This window comes from Macaca thibetana, chromosome X (assembly GCF_024542745.1).
Source record: "Macaca thibetana thibetana isolate TM-01 chromosome X, ASM2454274v1, whole genome shotgun sequence".
Taxonomy (NCBI): Eukaryota; Metazoa; Chordata; class Mammalia; order Primates; family Cercopithecidae; genus Macaca; species Macaca thibetana.
The window spans coordinates 101,833,738-101,852,214 of record NC_065598.1 but is presented as its reverse complement, the minus strand read 5'-3'; the positions used below and the strand labels follow the sequence as shown (position 1 = coordinate 101,852,214).

Here is an 18,477-nt window from a genome sequence, read left to right as displayed (position 1 = left end):
GTGTGTTTTTTCCAGGGTATAAAATCCACATACAGTGTGATGATGGTTTGTTGTAAATCACTTCTTAGGGCAATGAGGAAGGTATGTGGATTGATAGAGGCTGTATGTCTAAGAAGTCTTGGTCTTTTTTAGTCAGGGTCCAGAGAGGTTTTGTGGGACATGCGGCTTATAAAATTCAGTAGGCTTTCTATTAAAGTAATACAAAATCAACATGAAAGGGAATACTTATTTAGAATGACAACTTATAGCAAGTGTTAAGATGATGGCAACTACAAGAACCAAAAATTCCAAACAAATCATATATATACATTTTGTGTGTGTGTGTGTGTGTTAAATTTGGAGAAACACCACTTATGTAGCTGCACAGTTTCAAGTAGGATGATGTAAAAATCCAAGGTGAATAATATAATAGTTTTATTGTAAATCAAAACACCAAATTTTTGCAAACTTTACATAAACGCGTAGCCATGTGAATGTATAACAAGACCCCAAGGGCGACCATTGTCTAACAGGTAAAAATGCAGACAGCTTCATGTTAAGCCCTTAGAATTTCCTTTCACAGCAAGTTTTTTAAATAAACTAACTTTTCTAACATTTTTTCTCACAAAAATATATTTCAAGTTAGAATAAACAACTCGTTGGCTTCAGACTTTTAATTGTGTATGTTTAACCATACTCAGACATTGTCATATTTGGGGGGGGGGGGGGGGGGGGGGGGGGGGGGGGGGGGGGGGGGGGGGGGGGGGGGGGGGGGGGGGGGGGGGGGGGGGGGGGGGGGGGGGGGGGGGGGGGAGCCAAATGGAGGCTTTTTCTGTGACCTATTTCCAAATTCTCAGATTCTGGTCCATCTACTCCTTCAAGCAGTTTGGAATGACTTGCCAGTTGGCATTTGTATCATTGAAACTATTCTACAAATAAGCCATTTTGATAAAGCTTGCTTGGTTTGAGACAACTATGTATTTGGAGATAAAAGACTCAGAACAAAGTGCTTGCCTTTTCTACAGTTTATATCAAACGAGATGGGCACTTAAGCAGTCAGCCTGGATTCATATGTCTAGAGTGGCCAGGCTGTAAATACAATAAGTCTAGCTGCCTTCCACATGTGGTCAGACACCTATATTAAGAAGACCCACTCACTGTTAGTTATGAAGATAGCCAGGAGCTTGACTGATTTAAGGAACTATTCAGCCATTGAAGGACAGACACTCCCAAAAATGGAATTTCAGGGAAGTGTAGAATGAACAATTCTGTTAAAAGCAGCCAAAATTATTTTCTGCATGCCAAGATGTTATTCACACACATAAATACTACATGCAGATAATCTTCATTTTTGAATTACAAGTTGTTTTATTGCAAAAGCAAGTGTAGTTATAATATATAGCAAAGCAAATCTATCTTTGGTTCTATATATCAGATAATTTTTTTGCAAAAATAAATAGGCATGGCAAGAAAAATAATTCAACTATGTGAGGGAAAACCCAATATTTTATAAAAATTAAGCGAGGAATATAGAAATGATGTATCTTTTAGACTTTTTTCCAATCATCTTGGTTAATATCTAACACCAGTGCAATTTTAACATTAAAATAATTGTGCACAATATATTTAACAATACAGCATAGATTCTAAAGTGTCATAAAACAAAATGGTACTTTCCCTTCTAAATCATTTAGGAATTATGCTTTCTAAAAATGTATGGGAAAGTAGAACTGCTGAAATATGTTGACAAAATTAACTTTGAAGAAGCGCAAGAAAAGGAAATAAAGATGTAATTATAACCACAGATCCTAGATATCTCAAAAAAGAAGTGAACACATTATCCATTCTCCCATTTGCAGAAAATATGTATTAAGAGAGAATTGTTCAGAGATTTTTTTCAACTAGTATCTATGAGAGCTCCCTGTCATGGTTTCAACTTTCAGCACATTTAGTGAGCTTCATTTGTTGGTGGTTTTCGTCTCTTTTCATATATTATTTTTGCATCAAATAATTCTCTTTCCCTGTAGCCTAGACATGGTCCTTTTAGATACTTTGCTTCAGCTGCCTCATAATCTAACCCATCAACAGCAGAAATTGAACAAATAATTGCTTCTGGCAGAAGAACTTCTAGGATAAATTTAATTTTGTCATCTTTTATCCAAGTTGGCATTATTTTATCTATTTGATTGTAGACTTCTTGTAAATATTTCACCACTTCATCCAACTGATCTTCATCCTCAAAGTATGTTTCAATACAGGGTGTGAACCTATTTGCATTCAAAAATGATTTCAGCCATCTGGATCCTTTAGTGCCATTTACAATGGCCAGAAGATGGTTCTCTGCTCCCTTCGCATTCACAATGAAGTCCACCAGGTTCTTGTTGGCTCGGTCCCGAGCAGCCTTCATCCGGTCAGGGAGAATTTTTTGGAAGGACATTTTCTTGGTCTGGGAAGTCACAGCCATCGGTTCCCTGGCATCTTCATTATGCAGCTTTGGAAATTTGTTCCTGAAAGTATCCTGTTTTATTTCTTTCCTAACTGGGTAACTAATATCAGCAGCATAATATTCAAGCAAAGAGCCTGTGAAAGAACCACAGCCTATTCTAACTCTGTAGTCACAAATTAGTGAGATGCACCAGTCAATACTCTCACTATAATCCTCCCTGGCTTTGTCCACTAGCATTTGTTTCTCTTTACAATCAAATTTCTTTAATCTTCTAAAATTTACTCTAATGCCCTTCTTTTCAGAATTCATGTTTGCCTCAATAAAAAGCACACTTGCTTTCCTCTCTTTTCGTCTGATACTTTTAATCACTGCTGGCCAAAATGGGTATTTCTGATATTTAAACCAGACTATCATTCCTGCTTCAAATGGACGTGTCTCATAATGTAAAATGAAGCGTGGAAGTTCTTCGTCTTCCTCATCATCATCTAATAGAGAAAGATTAATGCGACTTGGAAGCAATGACTTGTCAGAGGCTTGACCGTCTTCCTCAAGTTCTTCAAAATCCACTCTCTGAAAATTTCTTTCACTATTCATAAGACGTGAATAATCCCAGACAGGGTTAGAGGCACTAAATGAAACCTGGCATTCCCTTGAACAACTCCCAGGGCATGCTGCAGCCCCCATCTCTGATTCCACAGAAGGTTGATTCTGACTGGTATCTAAGCATGGATTTGAGGGACCCTCTCCAGGATCTTCAATATTCTCTGAGAAAGCAGAGCATTCAGAAGGAACAGCCAGGGTCTCTGGGCATGTATCCTGGCTCTCTTCTTTCAAAGTTTTGGGCATAGTGAGGATATCTGATGACAAGGGTGGAGCAAACTTTTCATCTTTAACATATGCACTTTCCTCTTTTACTGCAGAATGCACAGACATAACTGCTGAGATATCAATCTTATTCTTGTTCTCTTTTTCATCATTATCTTCTGAAAGTGAATGGAAAGTCTCGCACCAGCTAGAATTTTGTAATGACTTTGTTTCCACTTCACTTGGAATAGTATTGGCCATTGTGTGCACTTGTGATTTATCATCATACAGGGAATCATCACTCTCTGAAGATGCTAATAAGCATGCTGAGTTTTCACTTTCCTGAAGACACTCTGGTAAGTCGGCTTCATCCTTCCGGTATTTTTTATGAGGGGGCGAATCAGACTGTTTTTGTGGTACATTTTGAGACAGCATAGTGATCTCCTCTTCATCTGAAGTGCTTGCTTGACTCAAATTTGTTCTCTCATTCAGAATATCCAGTGCCACTTTTAGTGATCTTCCATAGGCAGTTTCCTCTTTAGGCAGAGCACTGTCCTCTGACTGTAGTCCTAATGAGGCAGCAATGGCTTCAATTTGAGATTTATTTAGGATTTCTGTTTCTGTGCTGTCCATTTTAATTTTTTCATCTAGTGAGAGTATTTGAACTTCTAGAGAAAATCCCATTTTCCTCTTACTGTTTGATGAAGTTTCAGATCTGGACAAAACTTTTGCTGGCCATAACTGGTCTTTCCAGTGGCATAGGACATACTCAGACTCCATTATGTTTTATATTTGTGTGCCAAGGGTTATTACCAAAGTTGAGGTGGCTGTCTTTGTAACTGCTAATGCAAGTTCTACCCAAAACAATACTCTTAACAAAGCCTCTTTCGTCTTATGACTACAAAGGGTTTACAGTTTGTGTGGCCTGTTCTCCACCTCAATTTTCCAAGGAAGCTTGAAAACGTTGTTTGAATGGGACAATACCGGAAGATACTGAAATAGGGAAAAGGAAAAGAAGAAAAGTATCAGCAAATACAATTATTTTGCCAAAACAGGAGGTGAGTAATTACAAGTGGAGAGTAGATAAAAAAACAATGCTCAGTGGGGCATGAGACAGAGGAGGCAGCATAATATAAGATTGCAGGGGCGGGGGTGGGCAAAAACCAGAAAAGTTGTTTTATAATACCTCAAATTCAAGAATTTGCCCTCATTATTGAACATGCTTACTAAGAAGGGAATGCATGTACATGGAAGGAGAGGTGGGAGAGCTTGTGATGGGATGTCAGGAACTCTATTTATGTAAGTACATACTTTGGTACTTTTGTGTCCCTAATGTCATACCTATAGCAGTGGGTCTCCAAACTTAACATGTGTCAGAATCATCTGGAGGACTTATATTTCTAGGCCCCATCGTGAGAGTTTTATTCAGAAGGTTTGGCTTGTGCTCAAAAGTTTGTATTTCTAAAAAGTTCTTAAGTGCTTCTAATGCTACATGTTTAAAAATAACTCTTTGAGGAGCAGTGTTCTAGTTGAAAACACAGCTTTATGTTTTTTAAGCTGCAAGTGCTCCACTGTTCACCCAGAGCAGGCAGACAAAGACAACAGGGTCTGTATCTCCTGGACCCAGACAAAAATACAATGACTCTTCTAAAAGCATAATTTTAGAAGGCAGAGAGTCAGAATTACTGCTATGACAACTTGTTGGATAGGATCATTACAAAGGATTGGAGAGTCAGGCCATTGGCCTGAACCTCAGGAAGACACCTGAATAGCCTCTTGGGTGATTTCTTCATAAAGGTTTAAAAAGTGAGATTCTTCTCCAAACTAGAAGTTACGACTTTTAATTATAAAGTGTCATGGATGCAGAACAGGGAGCAAAATGAATTGTACCCCAAATTATCAACCTAACATGATTCTAACAGGAAATATGACTTTTAATTTAAAATGCTAGGATGGCTGTAGAGCAGGAGGCAAAATACATTATTCTCCAAGTTCTCAACATGTTTCTACCGTGAAATGTTTTGTGACATTGGAAGAGTCTTACCCACTGTCACGTGGATCCTGGTGGGTCTGGTCCTGTGGTCCAGTTGTCTTGATTCTCACTCCAACTGCTTGTCCAGAAGGGCCTTCACCAGACTCAGCACTTCTGTGGCTGTACTGTCTTCCTGGGGCTTGGCTGGTATCACATGCAGATTGCCCAGGTCATGTGCATCTCTGATATTAACCTATGCTGTTCAAAAGGAAGGCAGGGAATAAAACCAACGAAATGGGAAAGGTGTCAAGAATTTTCCCTACCTAAACTCTAACAGGTATGTAATTCTAAAACATAGGAATGAGGCAAAATTTCATCTGTGATGTAGATGCCATGTTTATTTTCCTTCTGATTTTTATAATTTGAAATGCTCTCTGGGATAAATTTATGCTATTTAGTTTATGTTGAAATCATCTCTGAAGAAAAGTATGGTGGAGTGGTATGAGTCAGCATGTAGATTTTGTTTGAATACTCACATCAGTTATCATGTGGAAGTTTTCTTCTTTACACATACAGTTTTTTTTCAGTGGAATTGCAATTACATGCTGTCTCATAGTTTACTAATACAAAATAGATTCATTGCTTTGTTTGTCTACTTCATAACAATGGTTGGCTGGAGAAAATTTAGAAAATCTGTCAAGTGCCCTCTTATGATGACAACCAGAATTACTCATGAGTTGAAGGGAACTTCACTCACTATCAGATGTAGTTTCCATCCTTATTCCATAAGGACTACATCCAGTTAGCCAGGAGTCTTCTCAGGCTTCTAGAATTTTCTATGTTAAATTTAAGGTTTTGTTGTGTGGGATTCTAACCAGATCATAATGTCTTCAACTACAGTGTTTCTGATTATGAAAACATCCAGAAGCTTATTAAAAATTGAGAAGATGCAGAAAGATATATGCAAAATAAAGTACAACCCTAGACAAATAACTGCTAGGAATATTTTCTATATGTATTTCTAGAACATTTTTACATATAAAGATAAATGTATCTCATTTGAAAATTTGAAACCAGCCTCAGATCCCACTCAAGAGCATAGCTTGAACATCTTTCACCTCAAGATTTTCCACATATTTTGATATAAATTACTTTAAATGAGGTTTTCCCCCAAGCCTGTAGCATTTTATCTCAATATTTCCCTGAAGATTTAACAAACCCCAAATAAATATATATAAATAATTTTAAAGAGTAGAAAATGGTAAAGCCATCCCTGTCTCTACAACTATACAAGTAATCCTGTTAAAACTTTCATAGATATGTTTTTCCTGATTTGGTTGTAGTAACATACATAGGTATACTAACATACATATTTTTTCTTAAGTGAGAACATATAGTATGTGCTATTATATAATTTTTTTCACCTTATACTGTTTCTCAGACATTTGCCAAATGCATAGTATTTCATTGTATAGATGTACCATGCCACATATTTTGAAAACTGTGTATAGAAATAAACCAAATCCTCTGTTTCTCACTCTTAAACTTAGATGATACAGAAAAATGGCTCTTCCTGACCACGCTGGTATCTGTGATCTGAAAGAATAAACTGCAGGGAGGACACATGCAGGACTGTAGTTGACACGGCAACTACACTACCCACTTGATCAGGTCCTGGAAAATTTCCACTATTGGCAGAAGATGGGGGGATATGGGAGCATGTCTTTGTGTGTCTATGTGTGTTTATGTACTTGAAACAAAATGGGTATGCTGCTTCAGCTTCATTTTTCTTTCATGATTATAAAAATAATCACTGAGTAATCTACTCTAAAGATGCTGAAATAGGTTAAAAAATAATATTGCAATGGTGACCTGGTCACACAGAAATGCTGTTAACATGAGAGATTATTTTCTTCCAGATTTTAAAAATCACATATATACATGCATATATTATGTGAAAGTATCTTCACTCAACTACATATTTGATCCCTTTTCCATGCTCATGAACATGTGACACATACAGTCTTTTTATGTATCAATCAACTTATAGGTGTATTTCCCCCCATGTTGTCAAATACTTCTAAGTTATTTTTCTGTGCAAATTAATAAATGCCTAAACATTCAAACAATAACGGAGTGTCTAACAATATAAACAGGGAATGCCAACTCAATAAATTAGCAGGAAAAGTCATGCTGCACTGAAGCCTTAATTTAGAGGCTGTAATCTGATCACCCCTTCTCCCACTGTGGACTTGTAAAGCATTGGAAGATACAAAAATTCCAGAGGATTAACTCCTTGAAAATGCCAGCACTTCTCAAAACCACACACCTTTCCCACCACTGCAAGACTGCCACTCCTATTTTTCTCATCTTTACTCTAAGATCCTGAGAAGTCACTAGAAAATAAATAGCTTTAAGACAGCCATTACCTTGAAGCTTCTTGTCAGCTGCAGCCTGGTGAAATGCAGCTCCTCCCCCAAGACTGTCCAGGCACAGCTCCTTTCCTAGAGGCTCAGAGAAGGGTCCGCCCCCTGGCTCTATGAAGAACAGAAAGCCCCTCCCTGAATCAGGGGAGGGGGAATTGCCAAGAGAAACCGCTGAAGTGTTGAACTGCAGGAATGTTCCTTTTTAAAAAACTTTTGAGTGAAATGTCAACAAGTTTGCTTAATTTCTATTCAAACCCTTAGGGTGTGTGATTTCTTGAAGAAAAGAGGCAGCAAATCACTTTATCATATAATCAAAACCCAGGTACTAATATTCCTTACATATTTTTTTCTTGCCATCTCTGGCATCTTAACCTCATAGGTGAATTTTAAATCCAGCCGGTCAAGCTCCATTAAAATGGACCGCTAAGGATATTGATTTGGATTACACAAAAACTGTACATTATTTGAGGGAGACTTTATCTCTTTATAATTCTTTTTTTTATCTTTCTGTTTCCAGGACATGGTATGTCTCTACTTCTATTCAGTTCTTCTCTTAAACTCTTCAGGAAAGTTTCAGAGATCTCTTCACATATGTGATTATTTCTTGCTAGATGTTAAAATCATTGGCTTACCAGGAAAGCACTCATTTCATATGTCCTCATCAATAATCGACAATTCTGTTTCTTAAGTTTTGTTGTTTTTACTTGGGTGATTCAATGTGAGGGGAATTAATTTTTTTAGATTTACGTTTTTATTTACAGGTCTGAAATATATTTTGCACATTCTGTTCATCAAAATTCTATGTTAAATTTAAGTATAGATTTCTGATTTAACTCAGAAAGTCAATTTTAATTATCACTAGTGATAATTTGGGGAATAAAGCATTTTATTTGGCCTCTGTATCATATAATATGTAGTATTACTCATATATATATAATTACAATTTTAACATTTACCTTTATATAAGCATTAATATTAAAATAAAAATATCAATAAATCAATGAAAGCTATCTCTAGGCTGGTGTATTACTGGGGACTCTAATAATTAAGAGTATACAATGCTTTGTGCTATAAACAACCCTTAAATCTCAGAGGTTCAATCCCCCAAAAGTTTATTTTGCTGATGTCAAGGTTCAAGGCATCACGGGGCCAAATAGGGGCAAGTTTCTCTGTTCTAAGCAGTCATTAAGAGATCCAGTCTTCTTCCATCCTGTGGCTCTACCATCTACTTGGGTCCTAAAGACCTTCATTGCATTCTTTACATCTAGCTAACAGCCTAAACAAGAGGGAAGATGGAGAGCCATATGGAAGGTTTTAGTGGTCAGGTCTGGCAAACATCACTGCTAGTTAACAGTCCACTAACCAGAATTTACGCATGGAGCCCTAACAGGCATAGAGGCTGGGGAATGTAATCTCCCGGTGACTCCAGGAGAAAAATGAGACAGAGGTTGACAAACATGTAGTGTTCTCTCTGCCATAGGAAATTTTCCCTTCCAATCTTTTATAGACTTCTGTTACTGGTTTAATGCTTTTTTTTTTTTTTTCAATTGTATATCATATTTGTAATGAATGAGACAGAAGCTTCTAGTTGCTCACCCAGGATCCACTCTTTGCATTCTTCCTCATTAGCAGAACACTAGTTGTATTGAAGGTGGCAGTTTAATCTCCTAAAATATTGTCTTTTCCAGACTCCCTCACTGCAAGCCATGGTCATGTGATGGAATTTCTTGCCAAAGAACGCAAGCAGAAATTTGCTGTGAAGATTCTAGAGACGGCATCTCTAAAGGGGGATAAATAGCCAGCTTGGGCATTTTTTTTTCCACTTCCCCCCTTTCTCTTGCTTCCCAGAATTTGATCATGATAGAGAGAGTTCAGGCAGCCTTTCTAGACCACAAAGTGACTTCAGAAAAGGATGCAACTCACTAGGGACGTGTGACCCTAAACCACTCAATAATGGGATCACCTCATTCCAATCTCTTTAAGTTAGTGGAACATTAAACTTCTATCTTACCAAAGTCTCTCTGTTTTCCAGTCTTTTTTTCTAGTACGAGAACAAAATAGTTGATCTTACAAAAATTACAATGAAAAGGCTGGGCACGGTGGCTCATGCCTGTAATCCCAGCACTCTGGGAGGCTGAGACGGGCGGATCACGAGGTCAGGAGATGGAGACCATTCTGGCTAAGACGGTGAAACTCCATCTCTACTAAAAATACAAAAAAAAAAAAAAAAAAAAAAATTAGTCGAGCGTGGTGGCGGGCGCCTGTAGTCCCAGCTACTCGGGAGGCTGAGGCAGGAGAATGGCGTGAACCTGGGAGGTGGAGCTTGCAGTGAGCCGAGATCAGGCCACTGCACTCCAGCATGGGCGACAGAGCGAGACTCTGTCTCAAAAAAAAAAAAAAATACAATGAAAATAATATAATTCTTATTATACAATTAATTCTTTCAATGCTTTTGAGGTATTAATATATAATCTAAAGAGGATTATCAGGTCAATATATATATGGCTTTATTTAAATGATGAAATTTATTTTACTATATATTTTATAATGTAATATTTTTCATTCTGTCTTCATTTCACATGTTTGGAAAAAAACAACTGCATACAGAGTATGATAATTATGTTAAAAATTTTTTTTGCTTTATTTTGTATATTTTCTAGATTGCACATAATTCAGGAAATGCTATACTATGGCACCATTTTCAAAATGAAATGCAAAGGAAAAGATTAATTCCATGAATAATATTTTCTATTTCACCAATTTGTAGAAGGAGGTGGAGAAAAATGATAACCAATAATAGCAAATGCTAATATTGTACTATTAATATTTTTATGATAAAGATAGATATCATTACAGATATAATGATATCTAATACCTATACAAGTTTTCTATATGCCAGGCAATGTTCTCAAGCACTCGATATATGATCTTATTTAATAATTAGATGGTTATTTCCTTGAAGAGAGGGCCATAACGAACTCACTCTGTATAACAACATTAGTATTATTATTAATAATGACAACAATGATAAAAGCCAAAAGTGTTTTCTTACCGTGGGGAATATATAAGGGGTGGGTCACCTAGGGTGTGTTTATAATACCTTATGATTTCATTTATATGACATTTTCAAAAAGACAAAAGTATAGCTGTGGTGAAAAGATCGGTGTTGCCAGGTGTTACAGGTGGGGAAGGGTGTGGCTATAAAAGGACAGGCCAAGGAAGTTGTGAGGGTGATGAAACTTTTTTGACTGTGGTGGTGGTTATATGAATCTTTATAAATGTTAAAATCCAGAGAACTGTATACAAAAAATGGTCAAGTATAGTGTATCATACTTTAAAGTATAATTTTAATGTATAGCAATTCAAATAATAAAAATTTAAATGAAAAACTGTAGTAATAACCATTATATAAAAAGCAAGTCTTTGCAAGTATGCCTTAGAAAGCATCTGCTTCTTCCTAAAGCATACTTAATAACAAAAAATCCCCAAATAACACCCATACACATATTTTTTTCAAAAGCACCAATTGCACTTCCACTTAGGATATAAAAAGATGTAAGAGAAAGTCATTCATAACTTAATAATGATAAATGTCTAGACAACCTACAAAATCATAACTTTCCTTGAGCCTATCAGGGAACTGAGTTAAAGTGAATTCCAAAGGGTGACCAGCCCCTTTAAAGAAAGACAAAACATATGAACCTTTGTCCAAGCATGGAGACAGAAGTGACTGTCATACAAGCTGAAATTTTAATGAACTTTTAAAAGTAAAGCAATGGTTAGCTTTGTCAGTTTGGAATATCTGGAACCCCAGACACTTACACACTTACTACCAAGTTCTTTTTCACAGTCTTTAACCAGAAGCTCAGAAAAATTACTCGGGACAAAGGAGGAGACCTAAAAGAGTCCACGTCACTGGTTCTGGTATGCAGAAGGTAATCAGCTGTTGCTGGGGGACAGACATACAACCCCACAAAACCCTTCTGTCATGAGAAGCAAAGACACTAGAGGAGAAGCAGCAAACCCTCTCCTGAACCCAGGCAAAAATCTCTTGCTTCTGGTGGAGGGGTAGAAGCAAAACTTACTTGCCTGGGAGGGAGAGATAGGAAACCCCCTAATTTCCAGGACAAAGGCAGAGATCCATTGCTGCTCCGGGAGAAGTAGAAGGGAAAAACCCCTGCCCTGGAGGAAACCCTCTGTAACCCAGTTCTTACATGAATGAAAAGCAGTGTTCACCTATTGCTGAGAAAGAGGCAAGAAGATATATCTGACCAAAGACCAACCACATATACAAATCAGAGGTTAGCTGCCATGGGGAGAGGAAAGAATGCTGAGAAAGGCTTACCCTAAAGGTCCATGTTCATAGAGCCCCGCTAAGACTGTAGCTAGACAGGACAACAGACAGTAGTTCTACCTTACCATGAGCCTAGCACCTGATAATAACGGCAGTGAGCTGCTGTCATGTGAATAAGAGTAAGAAGAGAGACCCTCCGCTGGTGGCACAAGTATGAAGAGACTACTGAAAATTTAGAGTGGAGAATCATTGAAAAAAATCCTGTAGCACTCCAGGCTCCAACTGAAGCACAAATAATATAAGTTATGCAAGCCAGATGACAATTGAGTGAGGAAAGGAGGAAAAACTCTCCAACATATTTTACAATACCAGCATTAACCTGATACCCAAACTAGAAAATAACAAATAAAGAAAACTTCAGATCAATATCTCTCATAAACATAGACACAGAAGTCCTTAACGAAATTCTATTAATCAAAGCTGATGATAAAGAAAAAGAATAATACATTATGACCAAATGGAGTTTATCCTGGGAACGTATGGATGGTTCAACATTTGCAAATCAATCAATCAATATTATTCACCATATCAACAGATTCAAATGGAGAAAAAAAATCTCAATTTTTACAGAAAAAGCATGAACAACATTCTACAAATAATGATAAAAGACATTTAGCATAGTAAGAGTTTAATGGATCTTCCTCAACCTGATTAAAGGCATCTACAAAAAAATAAATAAATAAAATAAAAAACCTATGATTAACATATAGTGAAACACAGAATGCTTTTTCCCTAAAATCAGAAACAAAGCAAGGATGTTTGCTTCCACTGCTTTTATTCAGCATTACATTGGTGATCCTAGCCAATACAATAAGGCCTGAAAAATAAATAAATTGCATATGGATTGGAAGGGAAGAAGTAAAATTGCATTTACAGACAAGATGATCTATGTAGAAAATCCCAATAGATATACCAAAAAAAAAGCTACGAAACTATGAAACCTAATAAATAAGTTTAGCAATAATGCCAGACATAAAGTCAATATAAAATAATTTATTTTATTTCTATACAATACAATTTGGAATTTCAAGTTTTAAAAAGTACCATTTGTAATATCATCAAACACTGGGAAATACTAAGGGAGGATAACTATGTACAAGATTTGTATGCTGAAGACTTCAACACACTGATGACATAAATAAGAGCTAAATAAATAGAAAAATATACCACGTTCTTTGACAGAATAATTGAAATACTGATTTTTAGGATGTTGTATCTCCCCAACATTCCTGTAGAATTATTGCAATCTCAATAAAAATCCCAGTAGGTTTTTCATAGAAATTGAGAAGTGAACTCCAAAATGTATGTGGAAAAAGCAAAGGAACCACAACAGCCAGACAAATTTTGAGAAAAAAATACAAAAGTTAGAAGATTCATACTACCTGATTTCAAGACTATGGTAATTAAGAGAGTTTGTTATTGACATAGGACTGACCTATAGATCAATAGAATCCAAACAGGCCATCAAATATGACCAACAGATTTTGGACAAAGGTAATTAAATGAAGAAATGGTAGACTTTTCAACAAATGGTACTGGAACAACTGGACATCATATGCCAAAATATTCTTCTTTTCCCTTCAGCTAAGAAGATATACAAAATTACTCAAAATGGGTTAGTGACCTGAATATAAAATCAAAAATTATAACTTGTAAAAAAAGTAGAAAATCTTTGACATTTTGGTCTAGGCAAAGATTTATCAGGATTTAAAAAGCATGGACCATAAAAAATTAATAAATTGAACTTGAAAACAACTTCTTTTCAAAAAATAAAATGAAAAGGAAACGCAGAATGGGAGGCAATACTTGCAAAACACCTATGTAATGAAAGACTTTTATCCAGAATATATAAAGAACTCTGAAAATTCAAAAATAAGATTATTATTGAATAACCAAATAAAAATAGACAATTTAAATAGACACGTCATCAGAAAAGACACATGAATGGCAAGTGAACACATGAATATATGCTCAACACCATTAGTAATTGAGGATATGCAAGTAAAACCACAATGAGACACCACTAACACCTTTATAAGAATAGCTAATATTAAAAATAAAATAAAATCCTGACAGTATGGACTTCTAGCAATGATGTGTAGCAACTGGAACTCTCATACACTGCTGGTGGAAATGTAAAATGTCACAGTTACTTTAGAAAACAATTTGACAATTTCTAATGTAGTTAAGCACACACCTATAATAAAAACAAGAAATCCCACTCCTAAGTATTTACTCAAGAGACATGAAAACTTGTGTACACAAAGACCTATTGTAGAATGTTTAACAACTTTAATCATAATTGCCAAAAACTACAAATCTACTGGTGAGTGGATACTCAAATTGCAGAACATCCATATGATAGAATACCTCTCGGCTACATTAAGAAATAAACTACTGATATATGCAACAACATTGGTGAATATTTTAAAAATATGCTAAGTCAAAGAAGCCAGATGTAAAAGGCTATATACTTTATGGTTCCGTTTGTATGACATTCTGGAAAACTAAAAACTATAGGGACAGAAATCAAATCAGTGGTTGTCAGGAACTGACAGAGATAGGGATTGACTACAATGGGGCAGGAGGGAACATTTTGGAGTAAAGGAAAGGTTATACAGATTGTCTGTATTGGTAGTTACATGATGGTATATGTTTCTCAAAGCTCATCAAACCGTACATCTAAAAGAGTGACTTTAACTCTATGTAAACTATACCTCTTTAAACTCGAGTCTTAAAAAGTCATCCAATCAGAATATGACAATATAAGACATTTGTATTTTTCTGTGAGAGTAATCTGGATACATACAGGGATTTTGATTTGTACTTTGAATCAATGATTGCCAAAGAAGACTGTGGGTTCCACAAGATATGTGTAAAAATACCCTCTGTAGTGCAGAAATAATATGTTAAAAATGTAAATTATTTTGATCTATTTTATTAATTTTTATTAACTTCTATTTCTGAATTGCTTTAAAGCATGGGGGGCATCTACAACATGTGACTTTTGATGCAGTTATATAACTTTTTAAAAATACATGTCTTCACTAATTATCTCTTTCATTGAGAGTTAGTTAGCACAGGACATATGTCAAGAAACCAGATGACATCAGCATTATACAGTACATGAAATTTATCCCCACTGGCAGAGCCTCTAACCACACTGAAGTTCTCACATGCCACTAAACCATATGAGTGGAAAGAGAGGAAGGAAGGAAGGAAGGAAATAGGGAGGAAGAAAGAAGTAGAAAACAAAATGCTACAATCTGGAGATAATGATCTAGTTAAGAATATGTACCCAGTTAAAAGCAGAAGCTGAGTAACATATGACAGGGAAACAGAGTGGTTATAGAATAAATAAAAGTCATTATTTTAGTGCATAAGGCCCATACAACAAGCATAAACAGTCCAGTTAGAACACTCCCAAAGACAATGAGGAGGCCACGGACATTGGTAAAGCAAGGAATCTTAGACATTTCATAGATAATCAAAATATTCAATGACCTCCCCAAGGCAGAAGCACAGACAAGTAACAACTGAATCTCACTGTAAAAAAAGAGTTCAATCTTATTAATGTCAACTGGCTGAATATCAGCCCACCTGAAGAGGAAGAACATCAGGAAAACCTTAGTAATAATGAGCATCCCAAGTTTAGAAAATGGTAAGCCAGATATAGTGATTCACTGCCAGGGTGAAAGAGACTCCATAATCCCTGGTAAAATGTATATGAATAAAAAGAAAAATTACCAGCTAGTGACTTAGAGGGATAAAGGGATAAACCTGCCACACTGGAGATTTTATACTTCCCAGGTAATGTGTAGATATTCCCAGGCAAAACTTACACATGCCAATAAATAAAACTATTAGGAGTCAAGACAGGATGATGGAAAGGGAAACATTTTTTAAAGGAATAAAATGGAAACAAGTTTGATGAGGGCCTCACAATCCCATCATTACAGTGCATAGACAAACAAAGCTCTACTGCACGCTGCATATTCCAGTAAACAGACTAAACTGCAGTGTTCTTCCTGGCATAAACAAGCAAGAAGGAAAATCCATCTGGGGTTTGCCCTGGGGAATTTAAAGTAAAAAGGAGTCCTCTCTTAACTCCACCATTTTCTGAGATACCCATAGAAAAAGAGCCAGGACAGGACAAAAATTATTCCTGCCACTGAGAGATGAAGCCAGCTGGACTTCCTGGTTCAAGTGGGGACTTGGATAACTTTTCTGTCTAGCTAGAGCACTGTAAACGCACCAATCAATGCTCTGTGTCTAGCTAGAGGATTGTAAATGCACCAATCAGCACTCTATAAAAATGCACCAATCAGCGCTCTGTGTCTAGCTAAAGGATTGTAAATGCACCAATCAGCACTCTGTAAAAATGCACCAATCAGCACTCTGTGTCTAGTTAAAGGATTATAAACACACCAATCAGCACTCTGTAAAATGGACCAATCAGCAGGACATGGGCGGGGACAAATAAGGGAATAAAAGCTGGCCACCCCAGCCAGCAGCGGCAACCTGCTCAGGTCCCCTTCCATGCTGTGGAAGCTTTGTTCTTTCATTCTTCACAATAAATCGCTGCTGCTCACTCTTTGGGTCCATGCCACCTTTAAGAGCTGTAACACTCACCAGGAAGGTCCACAGCTTCATTCTTGAAGTCAGTGAGACCAAGAACCCATCAGAAGGAACCAACTCTGGACACACCACCACTCTAAATAAAGGTACTTATCAGTTCTTTAGTAAGGAGATATGAGACACTGTTAAAGATTCAGTGTCTAAACCTCAGAGTTCCTCAGGCAAGTATTATGGCAAAGTTCTTACGTATTACAAATTCACAAACAGATATAGAGACATGGGTTTAGGACCGAGTTCTGACTTTACTAGCAGACTGGAGGGACAACTAGTGCTACCAAATATCAAAATATTTTAGAATAATTTTTTAAAGTTCAATGACAATTTAAGTGTGAAGCAAGAGGTAGATATGGACATATAAAAAAAGGGGACAAGAAAAAAGTTTCAAATAAACCATAGATCTGAATTATTATCTGGATACAGGTTAGAAATCAATCAGTGAACTTTCAATCATCTAACAAAAATTCTTACGTCACTAGTCTGTGTTTGTCTGGTTTAACCAGAAAAGCAGTGGTTTTAGAGGCCTCTATTGCCTTAGGGCTACTAAATAGTTTTCTTCTTCTGTGGCTTGTTCATGCCTCCCTGAAAACTGACAAGGAAGCTTGAATAAGTAATTTCAAATAGGCAATACTAGAGGGTATACATTTAAAGGAAAGGCAAAGAAAAAAGAATAAGCAAATGGATTTCTTCTCTCAAAGGAGTAGGAAGATGGACAATGGAAATGGAGAAGACAAAAGATGAATAAATACTGGGCACAAGACAAATAAACATATTGCGGTTGGGGGAAAATATTTAAAAATCTAAGAAAAGAAGAGTAGTTCTATAATGCCCCAGCTTGTAGCCCTTATTATAGTTATTACATCTAAGGAATGGATGTATGTGTGTATGAGAGGGTGGTGGGAGATGTCCAGGGAAAGCTGGGGAATATGTTGGGGACACTATTCCTATTAATGAATATTTTTGTACTTTGGAGACTCTTAAGGCTTACTCTAGAGGAATCCTCTTTCGACTCTTCTAAGCTAACAGTGCTGCCCTGTATACCCAATGCAGCCAGACACAGATACTGGGGGTCTGCGCCCCCTGGACTAATCCAGACAACAACGACCTTATTAAGAGAATAAGCTTAGAAGTCAGAGACTCAGAATGGTTGCCATGGCCACCCATTGGAAAGGATTGTTTTTAAGGATTTCTTGAGAGTCAGGCAGATGGCTGGGACATCCAAGTCTTCCATAATTAGACATCATTATGACTGGTTGCATACTTTTCCTACAGGAGTTTAGCATATATAATTCTTTCCCAACATTAGAATCTGTAGTTTTTAATTTAAAATGTTATGGCTACTGAGCCAGAGTGAAATCAGTTGTATCCCACATTCTCAACTTAGAATGTTTTTACCATGAAATGCTTTGTGAAATTGGAAGAGCCTTACCCACTGTCACATAGATAGTAGTGTGTCTGGCACTGAGATTCAGCTATCTTAATTCTTACTCCAACTGCTTGTCTGACAGGGCCCTTACCCTGCTTCGCACTTTTGTGGTTCCATTGTTTTTCTGAGGCTCACCTGGCATCACACGCAGATTTCCCATGACAAGTGCATATCTGATAAAGGCAGGCAGAGAATCAAACCAATGGAATGGAAAAGGTGTAAATAAATTTCCCTGCCTAAACTTTAACAGGTATGTCATTCCAAAACACAGGAATGAGGTGAAATCTCATCTGTGATGTAGATGCCATCTATTTTTACTTCATGTTCTTATAATATGAAATGCTCTCTTTGTCAGTTATGTTATTTGGCTCATGCTAAGATAATATCATTCAGGAAAATTACAAGGTGGAAAAAGGAGAGAAGGGAAAGGACAAT

The 18,477-nt window shown here is 36.7% G+C and overlaps 1 protein-coding gene across 7 annotated transcripts in view; it reads right to left on the bottom strand.

The window, feature by feature from the left end:
• Positions 1-720: 720 nt before the first annotated feature.
• Positions 721-18,477, bottom strand: part of PWWP3B (PWWP domain containing 3B) — a 28,517-nt gene continuing 10,760 nt past the window's right edge. For 4 of the 7 annotated variants that reach the window (XM_050775927.1, XM_050775930.1, XM_050775929.1 and 1 more), the window contains 2 exons: positions 5,274-5,459; positions 721-4,222 (listed from right to left, as the gene is read on the bottom strand). In XM_050775927.1, coding sequence (XP_050631884.1) covers positions 1,928-4,009 — 2,082 coding nt within the window. In that variant the 5' untranslated portion in view covers positions 4,010-4,222; positions 5,274-5,459 and the 3' untranslated portion in view covers positions 721-1,927. Of the gene's footprint in view, positions 4,223-5,273; positions 5,460-7,630; positions 9,665-18,477 lie in introns of those variants that run through there. The other 3 variants (XM_050775928.1, XM_050775931.1, XM_050775932.1) reach the window with 3 other exon arrangements.